At 43.6% G+C, this 25,116-nt stretch overlaps 1 protein-coding gene across 1 annotated transcript in view; it reads left to right on the top strand.

The window, feature by feature from the left end:
* RSRC1 (arginine and serine rich coiled-coil 1) overlaps positions 1–25,116 on the top strand; it is a 140,215-nt gene that overhangs the window by 101,677 nt on the left and 13,422 nt on the right. Inside the window, exon 7 of the mRNA XM_032193104.1 lies at positions 12,700–12,768. Coding sequence (XP_032048995.1) covers positions 12,700–12,768 — 69 coding nt within the window. The remainder of the gene's footprint in view (positions 1–12,699; positions 12,769–25,116) is intronic.

Here is a 25,116-nt window from a genome sequence, read left to right as displayed (position 1 = left end):
ATATACACGTGTCTGCATTTGAGTCTTAGTAGTCTTGTTCTTTGGTAGAGAGGGAAATCCAAGGTGTCCCTTCTGTTAGTAAGTGGTGCTGTTGAGAGAGACAGGCAGGCAGGAGGTCTGAGAAGAGACGGGAGGAAGAAGGCTTAGTTCCATGCAGGGAACACCTCTTCTTCATCACGTCGCTTATAGGGCAGAGGGTTTGTGCTTCTTATGGCCACAGGTACGGGTATGGGTGAGAACCTTGTACCCACATGCTCACACATGGGATACTTTATGCACAACTTATAAACAGGAGTTGTCACCAGCTGTTTGATCCTATTTCAGATCTGTTTTTTGCTGTGCTGGCGTGAACCAGGAGAAAAGTTGGGTTTGCTGTGGTAACATACACAAAATGTGCAGTTGTACTTCTCTGTCTTAGGCATCCCCTCAATCACATATAATGGTTTATTTTCAGAAGTTCCTGTGAGACCTTGTATGAAGCTGTCAAGCCAGAATGAATTTTTACAACCGTTGTAAAGACGGGTCTGACGACAGCGTTGCTCGCAGGAGCCACTTACCCATTTTTATTCATTACGTTTTTATTTGGTTTGAAAGCATGAGATGAAAATCCTCGGTCCCTACAAGGTACCCTGCGCTGCTTGGGCTTTTCTCAGTGTTGTTCCTCGTAATCAGCTAGAGGTACTCCGTGGTTTATTACTTCCTTTTGATAGCCAGATTAGTTGTCATCCACTTGATTTTCACTTAACGCGGCGATTCCTGACATTTTAAAATTGGCAGATGAAAGAAGGGCTCATTTTGAATCTAAGTTTTGTGACAGAATTTTTCAAGTTTGCTGACAAGCTGTCAGGCTAAATTCTGCTATTAACCCCAGAAAGAAAAGCCAACTGTCATTCTCAATATACAGGCTGAAGTTACGGTTGTGCTGGAAATGCTTTGCCAGGTTTGGTGGTGGTGGATTATTTTTCCCCAGGAATGATTTAAATATTTTTACGAGTGTTTACATTTTAAGCAAACTAATATATTTTTCAAAGTAGCATCATTTATTGGTGGAATGATAGGGATTAGCTGTTAGACTTGCATTGTATGGGTATGTGGTTAATACCTGAGGGCAATTTCTCATGCAGACACAGCAGGGAACTGGGCCTGAGCAGCTGGCAGGTGCCCTCATGGATGAAAGCTCCTTGGGAGGACGAGGGAAGCGCGTGGAGCTGCAGAGCCGGCCTTGGGAGGGGAGCCTGCCGTGCAACAGGCGTCGTGCGTGGTGCTGAACCCGCTCCTCTTGCCAAGGTCTCGATTTGCTCCTCTGAAGTTGTCCTAACAACCCTCGAGCTGCTGCCAGCTGCAAGTTTGTGTATTTTGAAAGTGATGAGTAATTCCTGGGCCTCTGCTGGGCAACTTGAAGAGTAATACCCTTTGGCTTCGGGTTTCAATGCTTTTCGTGACTCCCTCTCAGCTCAGAAGCAGATGCACAATTATGGCCAGTTTGAATGAAAGAGACTTTATATTCTCAAAAGAAAGGGCTCATTCCTAGTTGCACTGCAGTCAGGAAGGAAAAAACAAACAAACCTGAACGGATCTGCCATAATGTGTGTGATGCTGTTGGAAGCATTTGTTGCAGCAAGACTGTAGGCATCTTCTGTATCTTAGCCGTGGGCTTCCAGACGTATGTTTTGCAGTCTTGCTACCTTTTGTTATTTAATTAATTTTAGAGGAATCCCACAAAGTTTATTTTTAAATCAGACCATTCAGCAGTGACTCACGATTTACCCAGACGTTAAAAGAATCCGTCTGTCAGCGACAGGAGTTAGAGGATAACAGCTTTGTGTATGTATGCTCCATAGCCATTTGTAATTTAAAATTACAGCTTTCAGAGGTCTCACTTGGCTTGCGTTTTATTACGGAAAAGAAGTTCTTGCACTTTTATAAATAGAGTTTTATAAAAAAAAATCCTGGTTTTATATAAAAATCCTGATTTTTTTGTTTTAAATAAGTGATTTATTTATCTTTCTTTCATTGTTGGTTTCTTCTGTGAGGTAGCAAGCTGACAGATTTCCATAAATTTCCATAAAGGGCCACTTTTTGCAAATAATAATTGTGTTCAGTATTTTTGCATCTGTTTTTCAAAGTTCTCCTCCAAATAACAGGTATTAATTTATTTGGTATTATGTATAACACAGAAATGTTATTTTCACAAGAGCATATAATTTAAGTAAAACCACGTTGATTTCTTTTCTTTCTCTCTTTTCAAGGTAACTCCTTTATATTCTGTTCTATAGCTGCAATTGAATTTAAAAGATTGTAAGTTTGTTTTCAACCATATTGATTGCACGTGAACTCTTCCATTTAGCTTGTTTGTATTTTTATGGCCTTTTTCACCTTTGATTGCTCGTAGTTTCTGCAGGTCTCACTTCAGACGAAGGTTGATCAGGTGGCAAATTAGTCACTTAGACCTCCCTCAGATCTGTGATCAACACAGGAAGTATATTTTCCGTGAGTGTACAAGAAGTGTATTTTTCATTTTAGATATTAGAAAGAAAGCCCCGAGGATCCCGTCTGTTGAAATCCAAGCAGCAAAAATATTAGCAAGCCTCAGCCCTGTGCCAACATGGGTTGTACTTTGCATGATGACACTTCAAAAATGCACTCATTGGTGTTTTTTCTATTTCTAAGAGACAGGAATTCGTGTCGATTAGACATGCAGATTGTGTAAGGTCTTGGTGAAAGAACTGGAGGGCGCGAGAGCAGCGGTGCTGTGCTGGGCCTGGAGGAGTGAAGTTGCTAAAACTGTGCCCTGCAACCTGGCTGGAAAGAAGGAAAAACTGAAAATGTAAATTTTCATGTTGGATAGAAGCTGCCATTTCACTGTAAGTGTAATTTGGCCGTATAGAATGTAATTACAGTGGCCAAGGTGATTTCTAAGCAAATTGTCTGGTTTCGACCATGGCGTTTGCGGCTTGGGCTGGGACCTTTGTCCCTCAGGAGGAGGGCCACCTCGTGGCCTTCCCTATGAAGGGACAGCCCTGTCCCCTGCTTGCAGCACCCTGGGGACCTCCTCTTCCCTCCTGCCCGTGGATGAGGGGTGCCGGTGCTCCCCAGGCCACAGCAGGGGTTGGGCAGCCCCTGGCCCTGCTCCTCCACCAGCATCTGCAGCTCAAGGAAGCTCCTGGAGAGTAAGGCACAGGCAGGAGAGCTCTCTGTGCTGCCGTGACAGCCAAAGTGCAGAAATTCAGACAATTTTGAAGCTGTCTGAAGAATTTACACAAAAAAATCCCTCCTTTCACATGCTCAGCTGCTCCGTTGCAGTCGTTTCTGTAGGAAACCCTCCATTGTTCTCATTTCTCCAGCTGCTGTGTACGAGGGGAAGAGAAGCTTTATTCCAAATACTGTTCTAAGGACAATTTAAATAAATGGAGTCAAAATTTGGTGGTCATATTGATCGCTCCTCAGCTCTCCAGTTGAACTGAAAAAATATTCCTGAAGGGCATCACAAAGAAGCATCCTTTGCTCCATGGATTTTTATGTGTGGAATTTATTTTTGCTCTCCCCAAATTTACTGTCCTTTTTAGCTCGATCAATTAGGGGAATTTTAATCTCCAGACCATGTTTGTTTCTCTTTGCCAAGTTCTCCCATTTTCTTCCTGACCTCTTCCCCCAAAAGAAAGCAACTCGGGTGAAGATGCCATTTAAACGTTTCTGTTGAAATTATTGCATTATTCTAAGAAATACTTCTCTCTCTGAGAATAAATACCAGATGAGAATTGCATCCAATTATGGTATCTTCCCGAGCTCAGCTGCAGCTTGGGGGGTGTGGGTCTTAGGTGAAATAATAGTTGCCTACAAAATGTCGAAGTTGGTAACACGGAGCTTTTTCTGAGATGGAAGCAAATCTTTGCAATATTTAATAGCATTCAGTGCAACGAGGCAGCAGCCACGGAAGCAATTTAAGCCAATTAATCCTCAGTGTTAAAACATATTTCAGTTGATTTCTTTTATCAGACGTGTGTGTGGGAAACGGTGTGTGAGAAAGAAAGAAATTAGAAATGCACTAAATAATAGATGAATGCACCTAGCCAAGATCTGCTTATTAAGTCTTCTTTATTATTATTATCCTAAATGCCTCGTGCCAGATCCTCAGCTGGAGTAAATTTCCTCAGTTGTACTGAAGTCAATGGAGTTGTGCCAGCTTGAATTTGCTACGGATCCGGCCCTTAATTTTGCTGCAGGAAAACAAGAATATTTGGGGGTTGAAATGATGGGGGCTGTGAGGAGCTTGCTCGTGGTAACACCATGTTCCTAGTAGCAGAAAAAAAAAATAAAAATCTACCATTCTCTTTACTGTCATAATGAAGTTCTACTTGGTGTTATTCCATTAGATGGAAATTACTTTTTCTTAAAGTATCTCCATCCTAAAAACCTTGCATGTATTAGGGAATACTACATAGACGCTCTGGGGTTTTATTTAATTCCTCCGAATGCCAGTCTTTTGTACCAGCACTTCTGCCATTCCTACCTGAAAAACGTTACCGTGGCCATCGTGTGCTCAGATTAACTAGAGGAGAAGCCATAAATATATTTGATTTTGGAAATCTGTTTCACACACGGAGCTGATTGTCCACTGTGAGGAAAGTGTGCTGTAATTTAATGTGGCATCTTATTAAAATCCAATGTGTCATTTCATTTGGCTGCATTTTAGAAACATATCAGCAAAACAGAGACTGAAGCTAGTTAATTCCATAATTGCTTTAAAAAAAAAAAAAAGAGAGAAATGTTATTTCCATAGTAAAGGAAAGGCACGTCAGTCTTCGGTGCCATAAAATGCTGTCCTGCTCCACTTGGACTTTGCACATTTACGCTCAAATGCCTGCATTTCTGAAAGAATGGCTTTTTTAGGGGCTATCGCGGAAGACTAAAGATAACATCACAAAACATGTTTGTTATATTCTTAATTGTTTTGACCATAGAATTAATTTTAAAGTCAAAAGGGGCACTGCTTTTTCATCACTCCTGGTCCGGAATATTCAGCATGTCACAGATGTTCATGAATAATGTCCATTTAAAACTGTTGGCAGAGCGCGCTGGCGAGTTGGCGAGATGAATTAAATGTTGGGGGGATCTGACAGGCAGCACGCTGCTTTGTGATCATTCCAAAGTTCTAATAATCTCCCTCACCTTCCCTGCCTGCCGCTAATGAAAGAGAATAGGTGATTGCACCTCGGGCTATGTTCTGCGCCTAATGACTCCTCCAAAGGCAGATTTATGAAGAAAAAATTAACTTTGAATGAGGATTGAATTGGCCCTGACAGTCTGATAGACTGTGACACAGATTCTGTGGCAAAACAGACGTAGCCCTAATTGATTATCAATATTTTAAGCAAAGTGATGAAAATAAGCATTAAGTGATGAGAAAGGCAGTCTTAATACAGTAGGCAGTAACCGGGATATGGGAAGCCTTTGGGGAGGCTGGCCTGGTTGCCGTTGCTGAATTTTATCTGTCAGTTTTTCCCTCTCGCTTCCCAGCATCCATTGTCCCTTTTCGGCGTATTTTTTTTCCTCGCAGATTTATGACCGGAATGCTAATACCCTGGACAAGGATGGATGTGCTCCCCTCGCTCTGGAGAAGTTTGTTTAATATTTAACCCGCTTTGACTTAGGAGTAACTTGGGCTGCTTTGCAGTACCCAATTTCAGAAATTCCCTCTTTTCCCTTGCGCTTTCTCAAGCCCCACGCAGCTTCCGTCCAGCAGCGAGCGGCATTTTGAAGACCATTACAGTGAAAAAAAGAAAAAAGAAATTGCCTGGGCACTGCTAAAGGGTCTGTACCTTCACGACCCAGTTGGTTATACCCACCATCAGCGGTACATATACCAGGTACATTGCTAGGTGTGTCTCTGATAGCTGTAATTAGTCAGTGCTGTAATTGGGCTACGTGCCATGCGTGGGCCAGCAGTGGCAGTCACTTCTCGAGCTCTCCCAGCATGACAGCACAAGATGGAGCAATGTGGTGGGTTCGGTGGGCTCCTGGCCACAGGGAGCTGGGCAAGGGGCTGCAAAACCACAGCAAGGTAGAGGAAAGGGCACAGACCTGGGACAATAAAATGTGTGCAGTGTTGTCACCTCTGTCTGTGAACCAACAGCTACCAGAGGCTGCTCCTGCCTAGAAGAGAGCGGTTGTTTGGAATTGGTGGTGGAGTTTTTGGATGTATAATAGATAACTTCACTTGCCACTATATGAATATTCAGCAGAGAGCGTTCCTACAAACCTTGATAAATGTAATATGCTAGAGAAAAATGGCATGTAAATTAAATACGGCCTTGTAAATTAATAATGGATTATAGTTGTATTTTTATATGTGAGCTGACTGAATATTTTATGAGTGCAAAAATGTTTGTGTTTAAAAAAAAAGGTTAAAACCTTTCTGATTATCATCGTGGGCTGCTTGGCTACATTTTAGAAGCAAAGTCCTTGTGTCTTTTCTGAGTTTGCCTGCTTTTCTTCTCCCAAATAAGTCTTGAATTGTACGGTGTGGATTCTTAAATGTTTGAGGAGTTGGAAAGTTCACAGTTATGCTGAATTATTTTTTTCCAAAGACTTGTGCTTTGCAGTTGATGAGTGTTCTCACAACAGCCATTTTTATTTTTAATTCTTTTGCTTTTTGTAAGTGAAACCAGTGACGTGATGACTGCCTGCTCGCTGCCAGGGGCTTCTGCGCTTGTGCGCTGCGGGCTTTGTGACAACATTTTGGGCTTCCCAGTGCAGCTGTTCTTAAAATTCGCCTTCCTCCATGATTCACTCGCCCTGCCTGCCGCAGGAGGGGTTTTGGGAGCCGCAGTTGGCAGCAGCACTGGTAGGTGAGGGTGCCACACAGCCCTGCCCTGGCACCGACCGCATCCATCGCATCCGCTGCAGCTCTGGCTTCCACCAGGGCTGGAGCGCAGCCACGCGGAGCACGACTGGGCCACGGTCAGCAGGGCTCGTGTGAGGAGATGCAAGCATTTCAACTGAAAGAGGAGAAAAACATAAATCCATTGAATATAAATAACCTCAAATGGGCTTTCTCCTTATTAGCGAGGGGGTGAGTTACTCCTGTGCTCCCCCCATGTAGGTGGCAGCTCTTGATACATGCTCGCAGAGGACGCAGGGCTGTATCTGCAGTAGCTGCTTGTAAATGGTCCCTGCAGGCAGTGAGCAGGTCCGTGGTCACCTGCAGGCAGCCAGGAACCCAGGTGAGCGCTGCTGTTCTCAGCAATTGATAGTGAAAGCACAGGGAAGATCACAATCTTTCGCTCTATTGCAAAACACTTGAAGAGAAGCTGCTGCAATTCTAAATTGAAGTTCGTTTTTGTTTTCTTATATTGAATAATTAAGAGCAATTAACATTATACATAGACTGTAGTATTTTGTCTTCTATCTGTGGCGTATGAGAGGCTTCTGGTAGAGCTAATTGTTGCAGTAACGATGCTCTCCATGCGTGGAGTCTTTGCAGCAGCATCGACAAACACTAGTGGTAGCCGCTCTCAAACGGAGACATGCTGATGCACATCGTTTGTGCTATTTAGAAGATGATTTATTTGTGAAGACCATTTGTTTTCTGTTTTTTCTTTTCCTGGAAAAGCTGCTTGCTTTTTTTTGTTTTATCAGCTGTAGTCTCCGAAGAGCTTGTTCCAACATTTCCTGTTAGCATAATGTCATGCCGTAAGACAGCATATTTTAATGCAAACCTATTGATTTTTGCAGGGCGTTTTTGTACATCGTCACGGTCAGCCAACGGTGGCCAGTGGCTCCCAGTGCCCCGTGAACTGGTTGGGAAGACCAAGAACTAAAAGGGCTAAATGACCAACAAAGAAAATGTAAAGTTAATAGGGTTAAAGTGTTGTAGTTTAACAGTGTAAAATGATGCTTTTTGTCCAATACCGAGAGAAATATTTTAATATACCTTAGTGTTTCTATTTTCTATGTAGTGTTAAGCAGGGCAAAAGCTTGAGGCCACGTTGCTGTGCAAGGTAGCTGTTTGAGCTATGTGTTAGGCACAGACCATGGCTACAGCAATGCTTTTCAGGATTCTGGCAGAATTCTGCCATAAAAGCTCACAAAGCAGAAGGCAGAGCTCTGACAACACCGGGCCTAGGCGCTCACGGGCCTGCTCCTGCCCATGCCTCTCCTCACACGCGTGATGCCCGCTAGGCCGGGCTGCCCTTCATGAGGCAGCTCCCATCACCTCAGCCCTCACACAGCCCCCTCGAGCACCAACACCGTGCTCTGGGTGGGGAGAGCTGGATGGGGACAGCTGCCCCATCCCCAAATTTTGGCTGTGCCTGCTTCTTTTGCACCTGGGGATGTGTTCAAGTGATTGATGAACCAATTTGTGTTTGCCGGTGGGACTTTGGTTTTGGTTTGCACACTGCCATTAAGCTGGGCATTTTAAAATCATTTGTCTCATTTCTGTGTTTGTTTTCTTTTTTTAAGCGTGATAATTTCAGTGTTAAAGGGAGTAGAAGAAGCACTGTTGCTCCTGTTCATAAAGGTGGCTTTTCAGTCCACCCAGAAAGTTGCCGGGCACACAGTGACCATCCTTTGATCAGCGTAGCAAGGCCTTTTGGTGGGAGGAACTAGAGTCAAGCTGAACGTGTCTGTTACGTGTGGGATGGCCCTGATCTTCGCTGGCTGGACAAATAATTTCTTCCCAGCCGTGCTGTGGAACTCAGGCAACAACCCTGAAGTTGGACCTCAGGGGCTTCGGGGGCTTCCTGGGCGCCTGCGGGGCTCCAGCACTCTGGCAGTGTCAGGAACTGCTGTGCCATGGCCGGTGTCTTCATTTTCTCACCATCAACTATTATCAATATGACTGTTTGCAGAACTATTAATGCCGAATGAAGTTAAGTAGTTACAGAGGAAGTGTGGTTGATTTTGGGCAGCTCTGAGTGGAGCACACCAACAGATAACGCTGGTGGTGATTGGCACCAGTAGTGGGGTAAGTGGTAAATATTAAATACAGCAGTCAGACTTCTTGGTAAGAAAATAAAAACATCTTTAAGGCTTCTAGTTTGAGATATTTTTCAGAAACAAAAGGGCTGTTCATTCTTTTCTCTCTGTTTCTTATCCTCTCGTGTTTTTTATTTGCAACCAGAAAAATTGATCAAGTTAGAGGAGCACAGAAAGCATATGATTTAATAGAGACAGATTATTAAACACTTGCACTTTATTGAAAATATTTTTATTGAGTTTCTGAAGTATTTCAGTATTGAGCAGTGCTCTGGGAAGACTGCATTTCTTTTTTTATAAAGGTTTGGAGGGAAGAGGATTCTGGATATATGTAATTAGTAAAGAAGACAAAAGTAAAAAGGAAAATCTCTGCAGGTATATAGAGCTTGGAAAATGGGCAAGAGCCTGAAATTCTTTGTGAGTGAATGTTTGGTACATAAGCAATTACAGTCTGCTTGAATGGCAGAGTATGTGGGTATAAACCTGAAAAATTCCACTAAATATCGGTAACACTGAGTGGGGGATAACTCCTGGGATCTTCAGATGTAATTGGTAAAGCTATGCTGATTTACACCAACTGATGTTATGGCCCGTGGATCTCTGTGGATCTCAAATTAGCCATCCTTGTTCTTGTATTTCACTCTGGCGTCTTGTCTCATCTCCAAAATGCTTTTAATAACCGAGAAGGTACTTCCTGTAAACTTTGCTTTCTGTAAGCGTTACAGCCTTTGGTGTGACCGAGCAGTGCTGTTCCACTTCTGCATCCCGTTTATTGGGGTGTGGGGCTTGGCCATGCTCTCTGCTCGTGGTTTCTGTTCCATGGAAGGGATTTGTGTTGTTGTCCTTTGTGCTGCATGCAGCACGATGAACCACTGACTGCAACCAGCACGGAGCAAGCCCTGCTAGCAGGGGCACCTGGAAGTTCCTAAATTTGGCTTTCACCTTGTTGTACTTGTATTAACAGCCCAGTCGCTTCCAGCAAACATCTGCATGTCACAACTTCATTATTTTAGTGTAGGCAAACATCCTAAACATCTTCCGTGTGTCATTTTGCCATCCTTCAGAGAAAAAAAAATCAATAGAAGTGTAATTTTATCTGGGGCTGGACAAGCTCTTAAATGCTGCAAGCTCAAGCACCTCTTTATTTATTTATTTTATATTTTAGAAAGCTTTGTAAGCAGCCGGAGTTTTGTCATGCTAGCTGTTTATCCATGCAGGAAGCCCAGTTTCAGGAGCAGTCTCAGCACTCCAGCTACCTGGATCAATTAAAAACAGACTTTTGCTGAAGTGACTTCTTTGATCTGCTCTGGGTGATGAGCAGCTGTCACTCCTCCTCCGGTTTAAGGGAAGTGCAGTGCAGCAGAAACGATTTCTCTTCCAAATACGGGGTCCTGTAAGTGCTGTGTCAGTGGCCAGCATGTCGGGCCTGAGCGCCCTGAAACAGCACTCCGCAGGCCAGAGAGGGTGCATTGCCTTTTGGAGTGAGTCGTAAGGATCTTTTAACGGTGTGTAATGGCAACTTGATTTGATCAAAATAAATCGGAGTTTCTAATGATGCTTGGTAAGTGAATAACGACAGAGGATTTGAAGTATTTTAAGCGAATCGTTAGCATCAAATTCTTAAGGAAACAAATGGCTTCAGTGCCTGCTGGTGGTTGTAATGGACGGTGCCCTATAACCTCAGCGACTTACTGCTCTGCAGATCTATGGGCTAAGTTAAATTGTTGTTAATGAGCGATTTTGCATAGAGAATTGTCCTCATGATGCTTTCTAAATTACTCCGTTGTCCGTATAATTAAGCAAGACATGAAAGGACATCGCTATTTCTGCTAGCTGAAGCTTTAACTACAGCTACGATGGTCGGAAATCAGCGATTTCTAGTTAACACGTACAGCACAGAAATTCAGTCAAAGACCAGGAACATCTTTCATGCGAGTCTTAATATTTCTGCCTCGGATAGCCATTGAGGTATCCAATGAATTGTTCCTGTGCTGCAACAAATCAGTAAGGAAGAACAAAGTAGCATAGTGGAATAGATAAATCAAATTTAGGCATGGTAGTTTATTGAATCTAAATTGTGCCCAGTTGGCCCAAGAGCTATATAAGCAATCCATCTTGTGTTGATAATGGAGGTTCTTGAAATCCACCTGATGTTTGCATTATTAAATTTCAGCCTAATGAGCTCTGCTAATACATATTGAAGACAGTTGTAAGGAGTAGAATGTGAATCTGAGCGGGATAATTTGAAAGAAACATAAGCTGAGCATTTTACATGACTCAAGGGGTATATCTACAATTACACATATAACCAAAATTGAATTTAAATGGAATTTCTATTATCCGTGTCCTTTTACCACGGAGAATAAAGTGTAAATGAAGTAAAAGTCTTTAGAGTTACTAGCAGTTTGTTTTTATTATCTAATTTAATAGATCCTTGTAATGATCCTCACTGGCAGAAAAGTTTTAATATTTCATGACTTTAAACGTAGTCTAAATATGTATAAAAGCATGTAAATGGAAACAGATGTCTGCGTAATTACTTGATCGTTTGGTAACACCACTGTTTAAGTTGTATATTTGAAGAAGGTGCAGCTACTGGCTGCAAAAAGACATCGGGGGCTGGAAGACCCAGTCATGTGGTGGTCATTTGCTGCATCCCCTGCTCTGGAACTGAAGTTCGTGTTCATAAATGATGGGTTGAGCTTGGAGGTGGCATTACTAAGTATTGGCAAAACCGAATACGCGTTTGCTGTTTATGCCACAATTTACAGTGATTTTATTCCAGAAGAAGGCCTGCTCTAAATTCTGAATTCTGTTTCTTTTTGGCTCTTTTCTCTTTGACATGGTGATACTTTTTAAAACTTAATATTTCATCAAGTATAATGCTATTAGAGACTTATTCTCACTTAGTTCACTCATCAGGCAGTGAGATGGCAATAAAAGAGAATGGCTCCTTTGAGACGTTAATGCTTTGGAATAAATGATGTGCTAGAACAGAAATTTAATTAATTTACAGAGTATATTGATAGTCCCTTGTTACTGTGCTGTATATTTTTAATCTTCTTTAACATCTGTAGTAAAGTGTTTGAAAACCCCTGCAGTTGAGCAACTAGTAGATAATTAAGTAATAAGGGAAGAGGTTTCTAGAGGGAAAAAGATTCTTTTTCAAGAATACTGTCATAACATGAATAAAGTACTGCTGCTATGATTTGCGGTGAAGAGAAAATTGTATACTACCTCATTTAATGCTAAGTAATAGGCGTTTGGCTCCTGTTTTAAATGCTATCTGCAACCCTGCATCCCTGAAAATACTGTTTTGTTTCTGTTTCATCCTTAAAAGAGGTCTTATGGATTACTCACTATGGTAGCAAATCTTTTTTAAAATGCACCGCATTTGTTTCTTTAGAGTTGGGTTTGGGGCAGGCAGGGTGAGGACATTTGTATTTACGAAAAAATTCTTGAGAGTTTTGCTTACAAAAAATGCACACAGAGTTTGTGTTGAACTAACAGTGCCTGCAAGAATTACCCATTTGAACTGTTGTAATTGTAGTAATATCTGGAAGGAAAATACATTAAGAACCAAATTCTGTTCTTTCATGCACATTGACTTCATTGTGGGACCTGCAAAACTGAATTTGGGTTTAACCCTCTAAGAAATGTTGTTTGATGAGATGAATTAACTAATTATTAAACCTGTTGTTATACTTTTTTTTTTTTTAGCTAAAGCAGATGAAGCATTAAAGGCTAAAGAGAGAAGTGAAGAAGAAGCAAAGAAAAGAAAGGAAGAAGGTAATCTTTTTTTTTTTTTTTCTTCAGTAACAAACTAAAACGGTAAGTCAGAAGCCATTATTTTTAAGGGACCAAGTTAGTTCCAGTGGGTCTCTGTGATCATCGTGTAAGGGCACTATAAAACAGGATGGTCAGTCTTTTACTGGTTTTGCTCACCACAGCTATCTGTGTTTGACATGTAGCATTCATGTGACAATAACTAGCAGTGCTAAATGTGCCAGAAATTTCAGCCAAATTTGAGAAAGTATTTTTAGCTGTCCTTAAAGCAACCTAATAACTCAAAAAGAAGTGATATGTTAACACCGTATGACCAGCCAGTAGCACTGTTCTGTGTGCTGGATATGTTGCTGGATTAAAACAATAATCTGCACAGCTAATTTGTCTGTGTGATGTCACCAAGTGCATGCACTGAGCTGTTTCCCAGTGAAATTCTGTGCACTGAAAACTGGCAGGATCCAAGCTGTTTCCCTTTGCAATACAGTCGGTGGAAAGTTGATGTGTAATGCCTGGGTAATTAAAACAAATGTATTTTGCTTATATGTCAGAGAATAATGGGAAAAGATGTTTTCAGTTGTGTGACAAAGCCAGTGCAAACAATCGAGGGAGCCTTACAATTTCTCCTTTCAGCTGTGAATGGCATCCCTGTCTCAAAGAAAATATCTCAGTTACTCAAATCAAAATGAATCATTTAACTGTCTATGGCATGTATTACTTTAGCATTGACTTAAACATTTAAAAAAAAAAAAGTAAAAATATTTACATTCCTCGATGCAGTGGTTTTACTCTGGAAATATATGCTGTCATGCATTGCTTGCTGCAGTGAATTTTATCTTCAGCTTGTTTGATTTAGATGAAGGTAGGTTTAAGGTTGCAATTGTTATTTAATACACTGAACAACCTCCATGGAAGTGTGTCCCTGGATCTCCCTGCACTCTGCCCCTTGCCTACCTCCAATGGCCTGGATGTTCGCTCAGTTGTGCCAGTAATTTAACCTCCCAGTGACCGTGACCAAGGTTTGAAGATGGTGTAATGGTCCAGGAGATCGTGTATTTTTCAGAGTTGACCTTTTGATGGGTTCATCTTCTATGAAAATCAGCCCTGTGCCCAAATGTCAATCATATTTTGGGTAAGGGCGGGGTGTCATGCACAGAGCAGAGAAATACAAAGTAAAGCTGTTGAGGACATCCTGAAATTTAAGAAGTTAAGAGATTGGGATGTTGTTCATTCCATGAGATATGATAACCATTAGGCAAAACTGAAAAAAAGGGAGGAGGTGGGAGGTTGCGGGAGGTTGCTTGGGAATGTGGCAAGTGGAAGACAACAACAAAAGGGAACAGCAGCGATGTTTACAATTTTACTATGCCATCTCCTCCAGTCTTCTCTCATCATCTTTCTTTCCATTTTTTCTAATCTTATTTGAACATCTCCCTGCGTCTGCCCACTCTTTCCCTATCTTTGAGCACAACAAGTTGAACTTCAAGGCAAAGACAGAAAATTTAATTTAGCATGTATGGTGCCTTCATCTCTGCCCATCTCTCCTACGCCTTCCAGGTTCCAGAGTCTGATTCTGCTTCCATGCAGTCTGGGTCTGAGCTCCCACTACATTGCCATTTTTTGAAGAATCACACCACTTTCCTGGTGATTAATTTCCCGTTGTCCTGCTTGAACACCCTTATTTTTCAGGCATCCTCACAAACAAACAAGAGGTCTCAAACAGCTAACCTCTGCTAGCATTTCTTTCCCCACAGTGCCATTCATATCTTGGGCTGAGCTACTGCAGTTTTTTAGGGCTTGCTCCAAAGGCTCTGAATTTTAGGGAAGTCTTTACATATTTATTTGATTTTGGAATAAGTCATTAGTAAGATTTTCGGGTGAGGGAAGTATATCCTACCTGTTTGCATGTTGCCACCTCTTCTCGGGTACCAACTTCAGGTGCTGTTTATTTGGTCACAATCAAACTCCCATTTTCTTCCTTAGGTATTTTTTCGTTAGATGGAACTCGAGCCCCAATAATTTCTGAAAGCAATTTGAAGCTTATTTGCACTTCAGATACAAACAAGCTCCTTTAAATCCTCCTGTGTGAATGAGAAAATTAAGTATATTTTGCAGGTCTGATTCAGTTGGTTGCAGCCCTACAGGATTTAGACGTTTTTATGTGATTTCCCACCCACTGTTTGTTTCTAGATTTAGATGCCTTTAATAAGCTCCAAATCGTGGGACTCGCAGCGAAGTATGCTGAATGTATTTCAAAACTCTAATGTAATCTTTATTAAAAATTCATGCAATTGATTCCCTTCATCAGTTGTTTGTTTTCCAGAAAATAGTTGAAATTTTGGGTTTGCGTTATCAGGTTAACCCAAAGCAGCTAGCGTGTATTGACTGCCTAGAAAATGAGCTAGAAATCCCCAAGTTCACCCAGCTAAAAGAGGATGAAATGGGCACTGGTGCTTCTTCAGTTTAGTCGTGTTCTGGCACGCCTTTACCAGCGGTATGAGATGGAGCTAACCTCTGTCCACCCGTCAGGCTCAAATTCGGAGGACTGGTTAATCCAGCAGGAAGCTTTTGCTCCTATCAGGTTCCCAGTAATTACAGGCTTATTTAGCTCCTGATAAAGTTGTTGCTGCTGGCCCTGCACGGTTTTAGGTGTAATATTCAGGTCTCGCTGAGCTTCTCGTACCTAGAGCCCCTGCTGTGCTTGACAAAAATGAAAAATAGGACATAATTATCTGTGAAAAATTTGGACTAATCAATTGCATTTCTTTCTCCGTTTGAAAGAGGTTGGAGGTGTTCACATTTAATAAACTTTTAGTTTAATGATGTTTAAAAAACAGTGAGATGGATGCTAAGCTTTTTTTCACTTCAAAGAGCATTAGGCAGTCGTTACATCTGAAGGAAACGTTTGCTTTTATGTTAATTTTCTAATTATGTTATCTGGGATGCTCTGTGAGAAGGTATTAGAGACACATCGATGCTCCTGCCCGTTACACCTAAGCGGGACAAATGCCAGCGTGCACCCAAAGCAGTGTCACCACCTCTGTGCCAGCCACTTCACCCGCTCAGGACAGAGCTACGGGGCTGCAGACCCCTCTGGGAGCTGGGCTTCCTGGGCAGGGGGGGTTCAGATTAAAGCAAAGTTGGGAGCAATTTGTCTCAAGTAAAACTTGCTAACATCATAGGTTCGTGGACAACTGCAGCTTCAAAGCAGAAGGCTTACTCCTGCTGCTTGTCCTGCAAGAGTCGCACGCGCTGTAGGTGGCTCAGTCCCTTTGAAGTCTCTGGTTTTTACTTTAGCTACGCCAGGAGTGTATTAGGCTCTCCGTAGAGCTCTTTAAGTAGACACTTAGGTATGAAAGAGGTCTTTTTGTCTGCAGGAAGCTGATGAATCCAGAAAACAAGTCCCAGGTTTGCAGTGATGGTGCTTCAGATCTGTGCTGCCCCAGTGCAGCCGAGCATTGTAGCTCCTCTCATACTTTGGGACAATCTAATAGAGCATCCAAACCACTTGCTTATATCCATGTAATAAGATTTGGGGACGATTTAGAAATCTGTGATGATTTTCAGTCAGGAGTACACCTCAGGCTGCCATGCTGTGTCTTTATAAAGATTCCCTTGTTCTGAAGAGGTTTCATAGCATGGATTTTATAGATATGTATCAATGAAGATCTGTAAAAATCTGTATGAATTGTCTAGCCTATCAAAATGGAAAAAACAAAGGAAAACCACCTGTGTGTTCCCATACACTGCTCTCCTAGCATCTAGCAGCTCGCTGATGTTTGCTCCCCTCTTTTCTCAGGACCGCTCCTGAGATCAGGCTGGAAGCAGGCGTTTTGCTCTGTTCTCTAAGAGCCTTCACACTGCATCGTGCAGCTTCCATCTGCCATGTGTAGGCTTTCGATAGCTTTCTAGGAGGGTTAGGTGGAGCGAGATTATATGGATATCATGTTAGCAGATTGGTTAGTAATCTAGGAACTGGGATTAATAAACTGTTCTCATGTTCCTGTGTGGTTGTGTTCTTGCGGGAGAAGTCTCCGTCGTGTGATGGCTCCAGATGGCTCAAAGTTCAGGTGATCTCTCTCCTGACTTGTCTGCAAGATGGTGCTTGAGATCTTTGTAATTCCCCTTCTGATCATTTAAATGGACTGGGAGTGAGCAGAACTCATCTTGTCTGCCACGGTGCTTGGGGAGGATGGAGCTGGAAGTTCCTTCAGATAATTTTGCTTCTCCTAACTTCTTCCTAAGCTATTCTTTTTAATTCAGGAGGTTGCCAATAAGCTCTTGCTGTGAGTCCCCGTTGATCTCACCAGGCTGTAAAGCTGTGTTACGTTGGGGGGAGCTGTCCTTCAGTCTGCTGCTTGCTCCTGAAGCTCTGAACTTTGCTGAGCAGCACCGGACTGCTTGGCCAGCTTTAAATTCTTCCTCACAGACAACCTGAATCCAGCAGTCCGGTTCCTAAGGAAAGGAAGGGTTATGTTTTACAGATCAGATTTCCTCAAAGCTTTTTGGCTCTCCAAGTACTGTGCCGGGTCCGTTCAGGATGGAGGTGGCAGCCCACGTGGCACTGCGAAACTTTGGTCTGCTGCAGGAAGGGGATAGCGATAACTAAACTGTGTGTTATCTCGACCCATGCATTTTTTTGCATCTTTTCTTCCTTTTCTCTCCTGTCCCACTGGGGCTGAGCACCAGAGCTGCCGGCCGGGGCCAGCCCCCCGCAGCCATCTGCCTTCTGCGTGCGCGGCCGTGGGGAGGGCTCGCCGCGCGCAGGAGACGTTCAAAAAGCAAGCAGCTATGACAGCCGATCCTATAACCACCCATCTGGGACTGATCTGTGGTTGATTATGAGATTAGAATGTGTAACCAGGAGCACACAGCTGTCTAAGGCCCCTCGCCTTAGGTGACCCCCGTACCGAGCTGCGTGGCTGTTGCACGGGGTGAATTCCCCGGCTGCTGCGTTCGGGATGGAGCATTTCTGGGCTGTGCACAGAAATATATCTCATGTCATAGCGATGAGGATAGTGGTTTAGTAGATATCTAAGGTTCCTGATCCAGGGATCTCTACCAACTCTCTCAAAATGAAGTTACAAGCTCTGCGGAGTTCAAGCTTTGTGTGTGCTTCGAGACTTCACGCAGGACCGATTTCCCTAGGAAGAATCGCATTATCCCCGCTCACTGACCCAGACGCGGTCAGCATCCCGACCAAATTGACGTTACTCACCTGGAGATAGACAGCTGCAGAAATAAGGCATCCTTCCCAGGTTCCAGACATCTCAATTCAGCTTTGAGCCATGGTGATATCCATTTGGAACTGAAAAAGCTACTTGGTAAAGTATGGTAGTTTAGCTGAAAATACCTCCAGCTGGCTTTGCTGGTTCTGAGAACAAAAACCATTTTTGAAACCCTCAGCTCTCAGGGTTTCAAAGACAATTCTGAAAATTTCAACTGAGGAAGAAACGGGAGATGGAGAAGTGGGATAGCTGGGGCCTTTCGTCTGGGCAGGGAAGGAAAGGGGCGGCTGGAGGCCGGGATAAGAAGGGGAGCGCAGTCGGTGGAAGTCAGGCGGTGCCGGGATTCGTAGCAAAGCCCAACCAGGACGGGAGGGGAAGGTGGAAGGGAGCTAACTCGCAGCAGGACCACAGACCTGCACCAGTGTGTGCTCACAGGCACAAGTGGGGTGGTGAGAGCACGAGCAGGGCGGATGCACCTTGTCTGCCCTTTGGGAACCCTTCTAAACCATTCCGTTTGCCAAAAAAAAATCGGGCAGCGTGTGTCCCTTCATAGCATGTCAGCCGGGAGGGGCTGCGCTGAAAACCAAAGCAGGAGATTTGCTGTAGAAGAGTGGGAGACAGCCTCCTGCCTGGAGGCTGAGCAGTCCAGAGGCTCGGTCCTGGCAAGGTGTGGTTTTGTCCTTATACACGTGTGGTTTTGTCCTTATATCCCATGGTGAGGAACTCGTATGCGAGAAATTGTTTTGCCTACAGGAATTTTAAAGGCTGAGAATAGAAAGGCGAAGGAGAAAAATGTTGGTTAGGGAATGAGGAACAGTGGTAAGTTACAGCGAAAGCAGGAGGAGAGCTGCTTTTCAATTTATTAATAAGCACCATGAAAACCGTCCCGTGGAAAAAGTTCTGCAGAGGACAATTATGTGTATTTTTGATCGTGGGATTTTTCCTAAATTAGCTTCTATTGAGTAAGTGGAAAAAAAGGGAAAAACTATTTCAGGTTGATTTCTGAATACCCGCAGTGGTTTTATTTTGTGCTCAATTGACCGTAGTGGTTCCCTGCCCACCGTCCCAACCCTTTCTGGCTGCAATTCTAATAATGAAACTGTATAAATCCTGTAATGCCCAGTTGTAAAAGTCACCCTGTGTTTAGGCAGGCGTTGCCTGGTGATCCTTACTCCGTCTGCTCATATTCAAGCACGAGCATTTGCCTCGGATATCCATCGATTCGTCACCGAAGCGTGGTGAGCCACTTTCAGAGGTCTTAAAAAAAAAAAAATAGAAAGAAATCAAAATGACTAATTCTCCTGATTATTGCATCTTGTATCCAGCATGTTGCATTTTCCCAGCGCGAGGGAAGCGCGGAGCGGCAGCGGGTTCGTCCCCCGCCCCATCGCGAGGGTGTCTGAACATTACTTTTATTGTAATTTTATTGCCAAATCAGGTGTGAGATTAGATGTTGGATGTTACATGTAATCTGCTCAGAAATCAAATTATTTGACCTCCAAGCCCACCAGTCCACCCTCCTGCTGGTTTGCTGTTAAATATGCAGCATTTCCCTGTCATGAATACAAATAGAGGACAAATTAGAACCTACAGACAGCTGACCTGAGCTCCAGATTAGAGACTAGGGGCTTGTGCTGTTTTAAATGTTTTAATTACCATAGTCCCTATAGCCAGTTGAAGGACACACACAAAAATCATTTTTTTTTTTTGTGCGACAAAAAAGCAAAGAAAGAAAGAAAAAGGCTCCCTCCTTCTCATTTGAATTTTTCAGTTTGATTACATTTGCACTTCCATTGGCTCTATGCTAATTTGCTGCATGAAATTAGGTCTATTAATAAAGAATGCGCTAGTTTAGCAAGAGTGTTTTCAATGGAGGTCTTTTTCCACTTTGTTTTTGTTTACTTACTTCCGTTTGGGGCTGCCTGAAAATGACATCAGAATCTGGAGGGAATTTTCCTGCCAACCTTGATTTTAACTCCAGGCCTGGCAAGGCAAATCCAGAGTAGCTGAAATGTGTAACAGCAGCCCTGGAGATAATGCATGCAGCGTGCTGCGAAATGAAAACGTGTGTCCCTTCAGCAGTCACCCAAAAATGTTGGACTGCATTACTGCAAGGTTTTTGAATTGTTTGTTTTGGCGTATCACGCATAATAATCTTTTTTTTTTTAAATTTAAATACAAGTTGTCTTGAAACACATGTCCTGCAGTTGCACGGAGAGGCAGAACCGGGGACCCTGCGAGGCAGCCGCCGCTCCCAGCAGTACGTTGCCCGTAGCGGGGAGGCACAGATGGAAGGGTTGTGCTGGATAACAAGGCGAAGAAGTTTTTTAGAATGCAACTAAATAAGGTTCGTTCTTTTAAACCCAATCAATAAATAAATCAATGTGGCTGTGGTGCTTGCACCGGGCGGATATTATCCCCATGCCTTCATTCTTGGATTTGCATTTTTTGTTTCTCATGTGTGTTGGCCCAACGCTGAATTGATTAGTTATGCCTAGCTAGTAAGCAGTGAAACATTTTTATATACTCCAGGGAAATAAATTTGGCAGAAAATCAGCATGAGTAGATTTAATTATCACTCTGAGACCTTTTCCTTTTCTGGCTTAGTGATCCTGAAACTCTGTGTGTTTCACTGAAATCTGTGTGGACGCTAAGCTTCGCTTCCCAATTTGTTCCTCCACGCAATGATAAGCCAAGCAATTACTGGTTTATTGATTTTTCATCATGGCAAATTTAAAGTTGATTTTTTCCTGAAAAGGCAGGGGTGATTAAGTGTTTCCCCTCGGTTTAGTACAAGAGAGCTATGTGGCAGAATCTAATATCCTGAGGTCAACCTCTGCAGGCAGATAATACGGTGTCTTGGCCACGTGTTAAGGAGAGAAATCAGGGCTACAAATGTGATAGGATATATGTGGAGACAGTTTAATTTGCTCCATTTATATGAACAAGTCATGTGGCACATGCTTGGAAAACATCATTTTGAATAGGCTTGGAAATGAAGCGCACGTGGGTAGGAGGAATGAGGAAATGCAAAGAAGAGACGCATTAAAGCACTTAGTGTTAGAAGAAAATTGACCTTTAAACAGAAATAAAACAAAACTTCAATGCTTAATTCAAAGATTTTACTGAAATTTTTGTGTTACTGTGGTGTCACCTATGCTGCAGGTTCACCCTCGCATTAAAAAATAAGTCAAACTGTTCAAGTCTGAAAAAGATGGGGTTTGTATCTGAAGGATTCTTCTAGCAACCCTGGTATGGAATGGCACCGAGCATTGTATGGCTTTCTTGGAACATGTGGATTAACGGGATTTAAATCAGAATGGGAAAATTGTGCTTCACGCAACAGATGTAATGCGTTGCCCTAGCCTAAATGTGCTTGTAAAGCAGTGCTTTATGGACTGGGATAAACGTGTGTTTATCTCTGCATGCAGTAGGTTGGTTTAAAATAACTTTTCTCCTATCTTTATATTCTAGATTGAGTAAGTATCTAAATCTAATTCAAAATATTTTAAAGAGAAGGCGAACTTGTACTTAAGGAGGTGTTTTGATCAGTTTGGAAGAACCTCACCACTTCCCAACTGTCTTCTGGCATTTAACTCAGAGCTGTGGAGGACAGCATCAGGAGCAGGTTGCAGTGAAGGCATGGTAGAGAAAAGAAAGTAGTAGAAGTCTAACAAATCCGAGTAAAATGGATGAAATGTGGTTTATATAAATGCGTTGGACCCAAGCTATAGTATTGGAATCCAGATTTGCAGTGCATGTATTTGGTTTGCCTGAAGTGTTATCATCGAAACAGCCTGGATTCGCGTCCTGAACCAACCCCATCCCTCCCATAGCCTCAGACTGCGCTTTTGATGGGCAAGTCTCGTGCTCAGCCAGTCTCAGTAGTAGTGCTGGAAATCCAGGAGTGCCTACGCACAACTCGCTTTTTACTAGGTGGTGTGAATGGAGTGCTCTTTTACGAGGTAGGACAGTTTAATTACACACTGAAAGCATCAGAACATTTGCTTCTGCTGTGCCTTCTGTGTACGCGTGCTGCCTGGTATCTCGCCAGCGTGATGCAATTAGCGCTATCCTTTCAGCTCCCACCGGCTTGCCCAACCCTTCAGTGGCAACAAACTGAGATCAGAATTTCCTACCCAAACTCCTCCGTCGAAAGCTCGATCCGCAGGGAGTGCTCCCCTCTGCCTCCCGCGCTGCTCTGCCTGACGCCTGGGCTGCATTCACCCAGCGCCTCCACCCAAACGGGCACCGCGCAGGCTGAGGGCGTAAAGCCCACGTGGATTCTCAGGGATGTGGGGACACAAAGGAAAAATTGCTGTGTGCAAGAAAGGCTGGAGCACTGAACTTTTAGAAGATTATTTAATTTTAAATTCTGCACATATTCCAAACTACAAGCTCTGATTTTTATACTCCCTTTTCAAGAGCTTTCGCAGAACGAATCTAACCAGTAGTGTAGGGTGTCCATGACAAAACCACGCATGGCACACACCGTTTTACTTAACACTTCCTTCAGTAAGAGTTGAAGGGCTGTACCGTGGTATAATTGATATGAAAAACACCGGCTGCACCTGCTACAAAAGGATTTGATTGCATGAGGTCAGGCCACGTAGCTGCAATAAGTTAAAGTGCTTTACTCAATGATACGGGAATATATTGGGATGCCCTTAAGTTCGTTAGTTATTGCCTTAGGTCATAGCTTGCGTTCAGTAAATTTTATCCAAGTTCATTGTTCTGGTGATGATCTGAACTCAGTCTGTTGAGTCTCCAAATTATTTAGTGTAGATATCGTGAAAGAAATGCAGCTCCTGCTTCCATCCATGTGCCAAAATGCTCCGTGGTCGTCACCCCGCGCTGGGTGCCTCGGGCTGGGAGGTGCACCCGTCTGCAAGGAACTGTTGGACTTCTTCACACCGAGTAACTGCAGAAGAGCGCAGGGTGAGATTTTGCAAAACGAGCAATGGAAGCGCTTGCAAACATTCCGTTTTATTCCCACAGCGAAATTTCACCCTGTCTCATCACGATTGTAATTTCAAGTCTTTCCAGATTTGCCTTCGTAATGGCAGATTTTGAGCAAAGTGCAGGGCTCTGCAGCTCCACCCTTCGCGTCCCCTGGGTGCGGATGCTGCTTCATTAGGCTGACACAAACACCTGGTGTTGCGCTGCCTGTCTCTGGAGGCTGTTTCAGCATCTGGCACACACTGTGATCTTTTTTCATGTGCGTTTAATCTTTTTATTGACGTTTTATAATTAAGAGTAAGCAGAAACAAATCAAGGATAATATAAAAAAAAATGTGAAGTTTTGTGCAGTTGCGGTGGCAAAGGACAGCGTATTAGGAAAAGCATCTGAATAGCAGTTAAAAATGCGAGAGATAAAATTGCCGTGTGAACCTTGGCGTCCTCATCGGCCGTCTTCCCCAGAGCAGCTGATCACCAGCCCTGGGGTCGATGCACCCCTGAAGATAATGGCTTCTTCGCTAATCAATCCCGGGGTTTTTATTAAAGCTCCTGTAATTAATAACCACTTTGGAATGCGTTTCTTAAATTTGGGGCTGCTCTGTGCCTGTCCTTCTCGCAGAAGATGGTGGCCTCCCGCAGCTTCCCATCCTGTGCCCCCTTGGCCATGCACCCCGCAGGTCCCCCAGCAGCCGTGGGGTCTCTCCCTGCCCCATCCCGAGCACACGGGGGACCCTTTCTTTCATGTGTTTGTTCATTTTGGGAAGGGGGAACAAGGGAGAAAGAGAAAACTGATCCTGAACCCCTGCATGCTGCAGATGTCATGCTTGCTGGAGAAAGCCTGGGCTTATTTACCTCTGCCTTTTGCTGCTTTTATGAGGCTGCCACTCGCAGTGGCTGTTCAGAGCTGGTTTAGCAGCCCTCCAGCTGCGGGCTGTCCGCACAAAATACTGTTTTGAAGATGAAGCTCTGAAGGGAATAAAGCAAATACCATCGGTGGGGTGGCAGTTTGTCAAGAAACCCGCACGGTGTTCAGTGCTGCTTTCCAGTTCGGGTGGTGCAGAAGTGAGAAGTGCTCCAGTGCAGGGCTCTGTTGGGCAGGAGCCGTCCCCAGCAGCTTCCCTGCAGAAACCTCATGTACTGCTCCTCGGCCAGATGGCCCATCAGTCCTAAAAGTGTCTCAGACGCCTTTCACCCACTCGCTGTCTGGGTTTGTGTAAAAAATGTGAGCCAGAAGGGGAGTTTCAGGAGCAGCAAACGGGGTGGTGTGGATGTGGGGTAGCCCTTGCCTGTAGATGCTCCCCGCATGCTCACTGCGGTTCAGTACCCACCCAGAAGGTGGGCTGCTTGTGTATTGTTCGTGCATGCTTTGACTCCACAGAACTAAGTTTTGGAGGGAGAACTTATTTACAAAATATTACCCTTATTTAGATTTATTTAACTTAAAAGTGCTCTGACCAGCAACAAGACTTGCAGATAGTTCTCTTCGATTTTAGAAGTTTGGTGGCAGTGGTTCCAGAAATGGCAAAGGAAGTGGCACAGAAACATAAATTGTTATCGTTGTGGGGAGTTAGTGTTCCTCAGCACCAGGTTGTGGAGCCAGGAGCTGGCTGCACACAGGAGCCAAAGTCTGTGCAAGAAAACAGGACTCTGGGCAATGGGGCTGCACGCACGGCAGCTCCCTTGCCTGACTAGAGTGAATGCCCAAGTTCAGCAGGCTCCTTTTAAAATTGCCCTAAAACTATGGGTTTTAAATAGCACCGTGGCCTTTTGTGAAAAACATCAAAGCTGATGGATTTACACAACTGTGGTCTGATTCTAGGGAAGGACAGGAGCACGGATCCTGCTCACGGAGCGCGCACAGCTCCCGAGCATCCGTCAGGCTTGTGCCTACCTGCAGGCAACTGCACTTGGTGGAGGGAGCTGATGCTGCTTGAAATATCGCCGCGCTTTTTCAGGGTTATGAAGGTACATTCTTCACCTGGGAAAGAGGAATGGTTTATTTTAATCCTCGAGTTTGCATATGAATAGTCTGAGATTTGGCTTTATTGCGCGCATTAGCTGAAAACCCATGGAGCAAGAAAGCAACGCACAGAGCCTGTGGAGAGTTACAGGGAAATTGCAGTGCGCCCTTATTTGAAGGAAAAGTAGATTAAAAATAACTACTTCC

The sequence above is a fragment of the Aythya fuligula genome, chromosome 9 (assembly GCF_009819795.1).
Source record: "Aythya fuligula isolate bAytFul2 chromosome 9, bAytFul2.pri, whole genome shotgun sequence".
In the NCBI taxonomy this organism is placed as follows: Eukaryota; Metazoa; Chordata; class Aves; order Anseriformes; family Anatidae; genus Aythya; species Aythya fuligula.
Note: the sequence above shows the minus strand (reverse complement) of the source record. Positions and strands in the feature narration are given on the sequence as shown.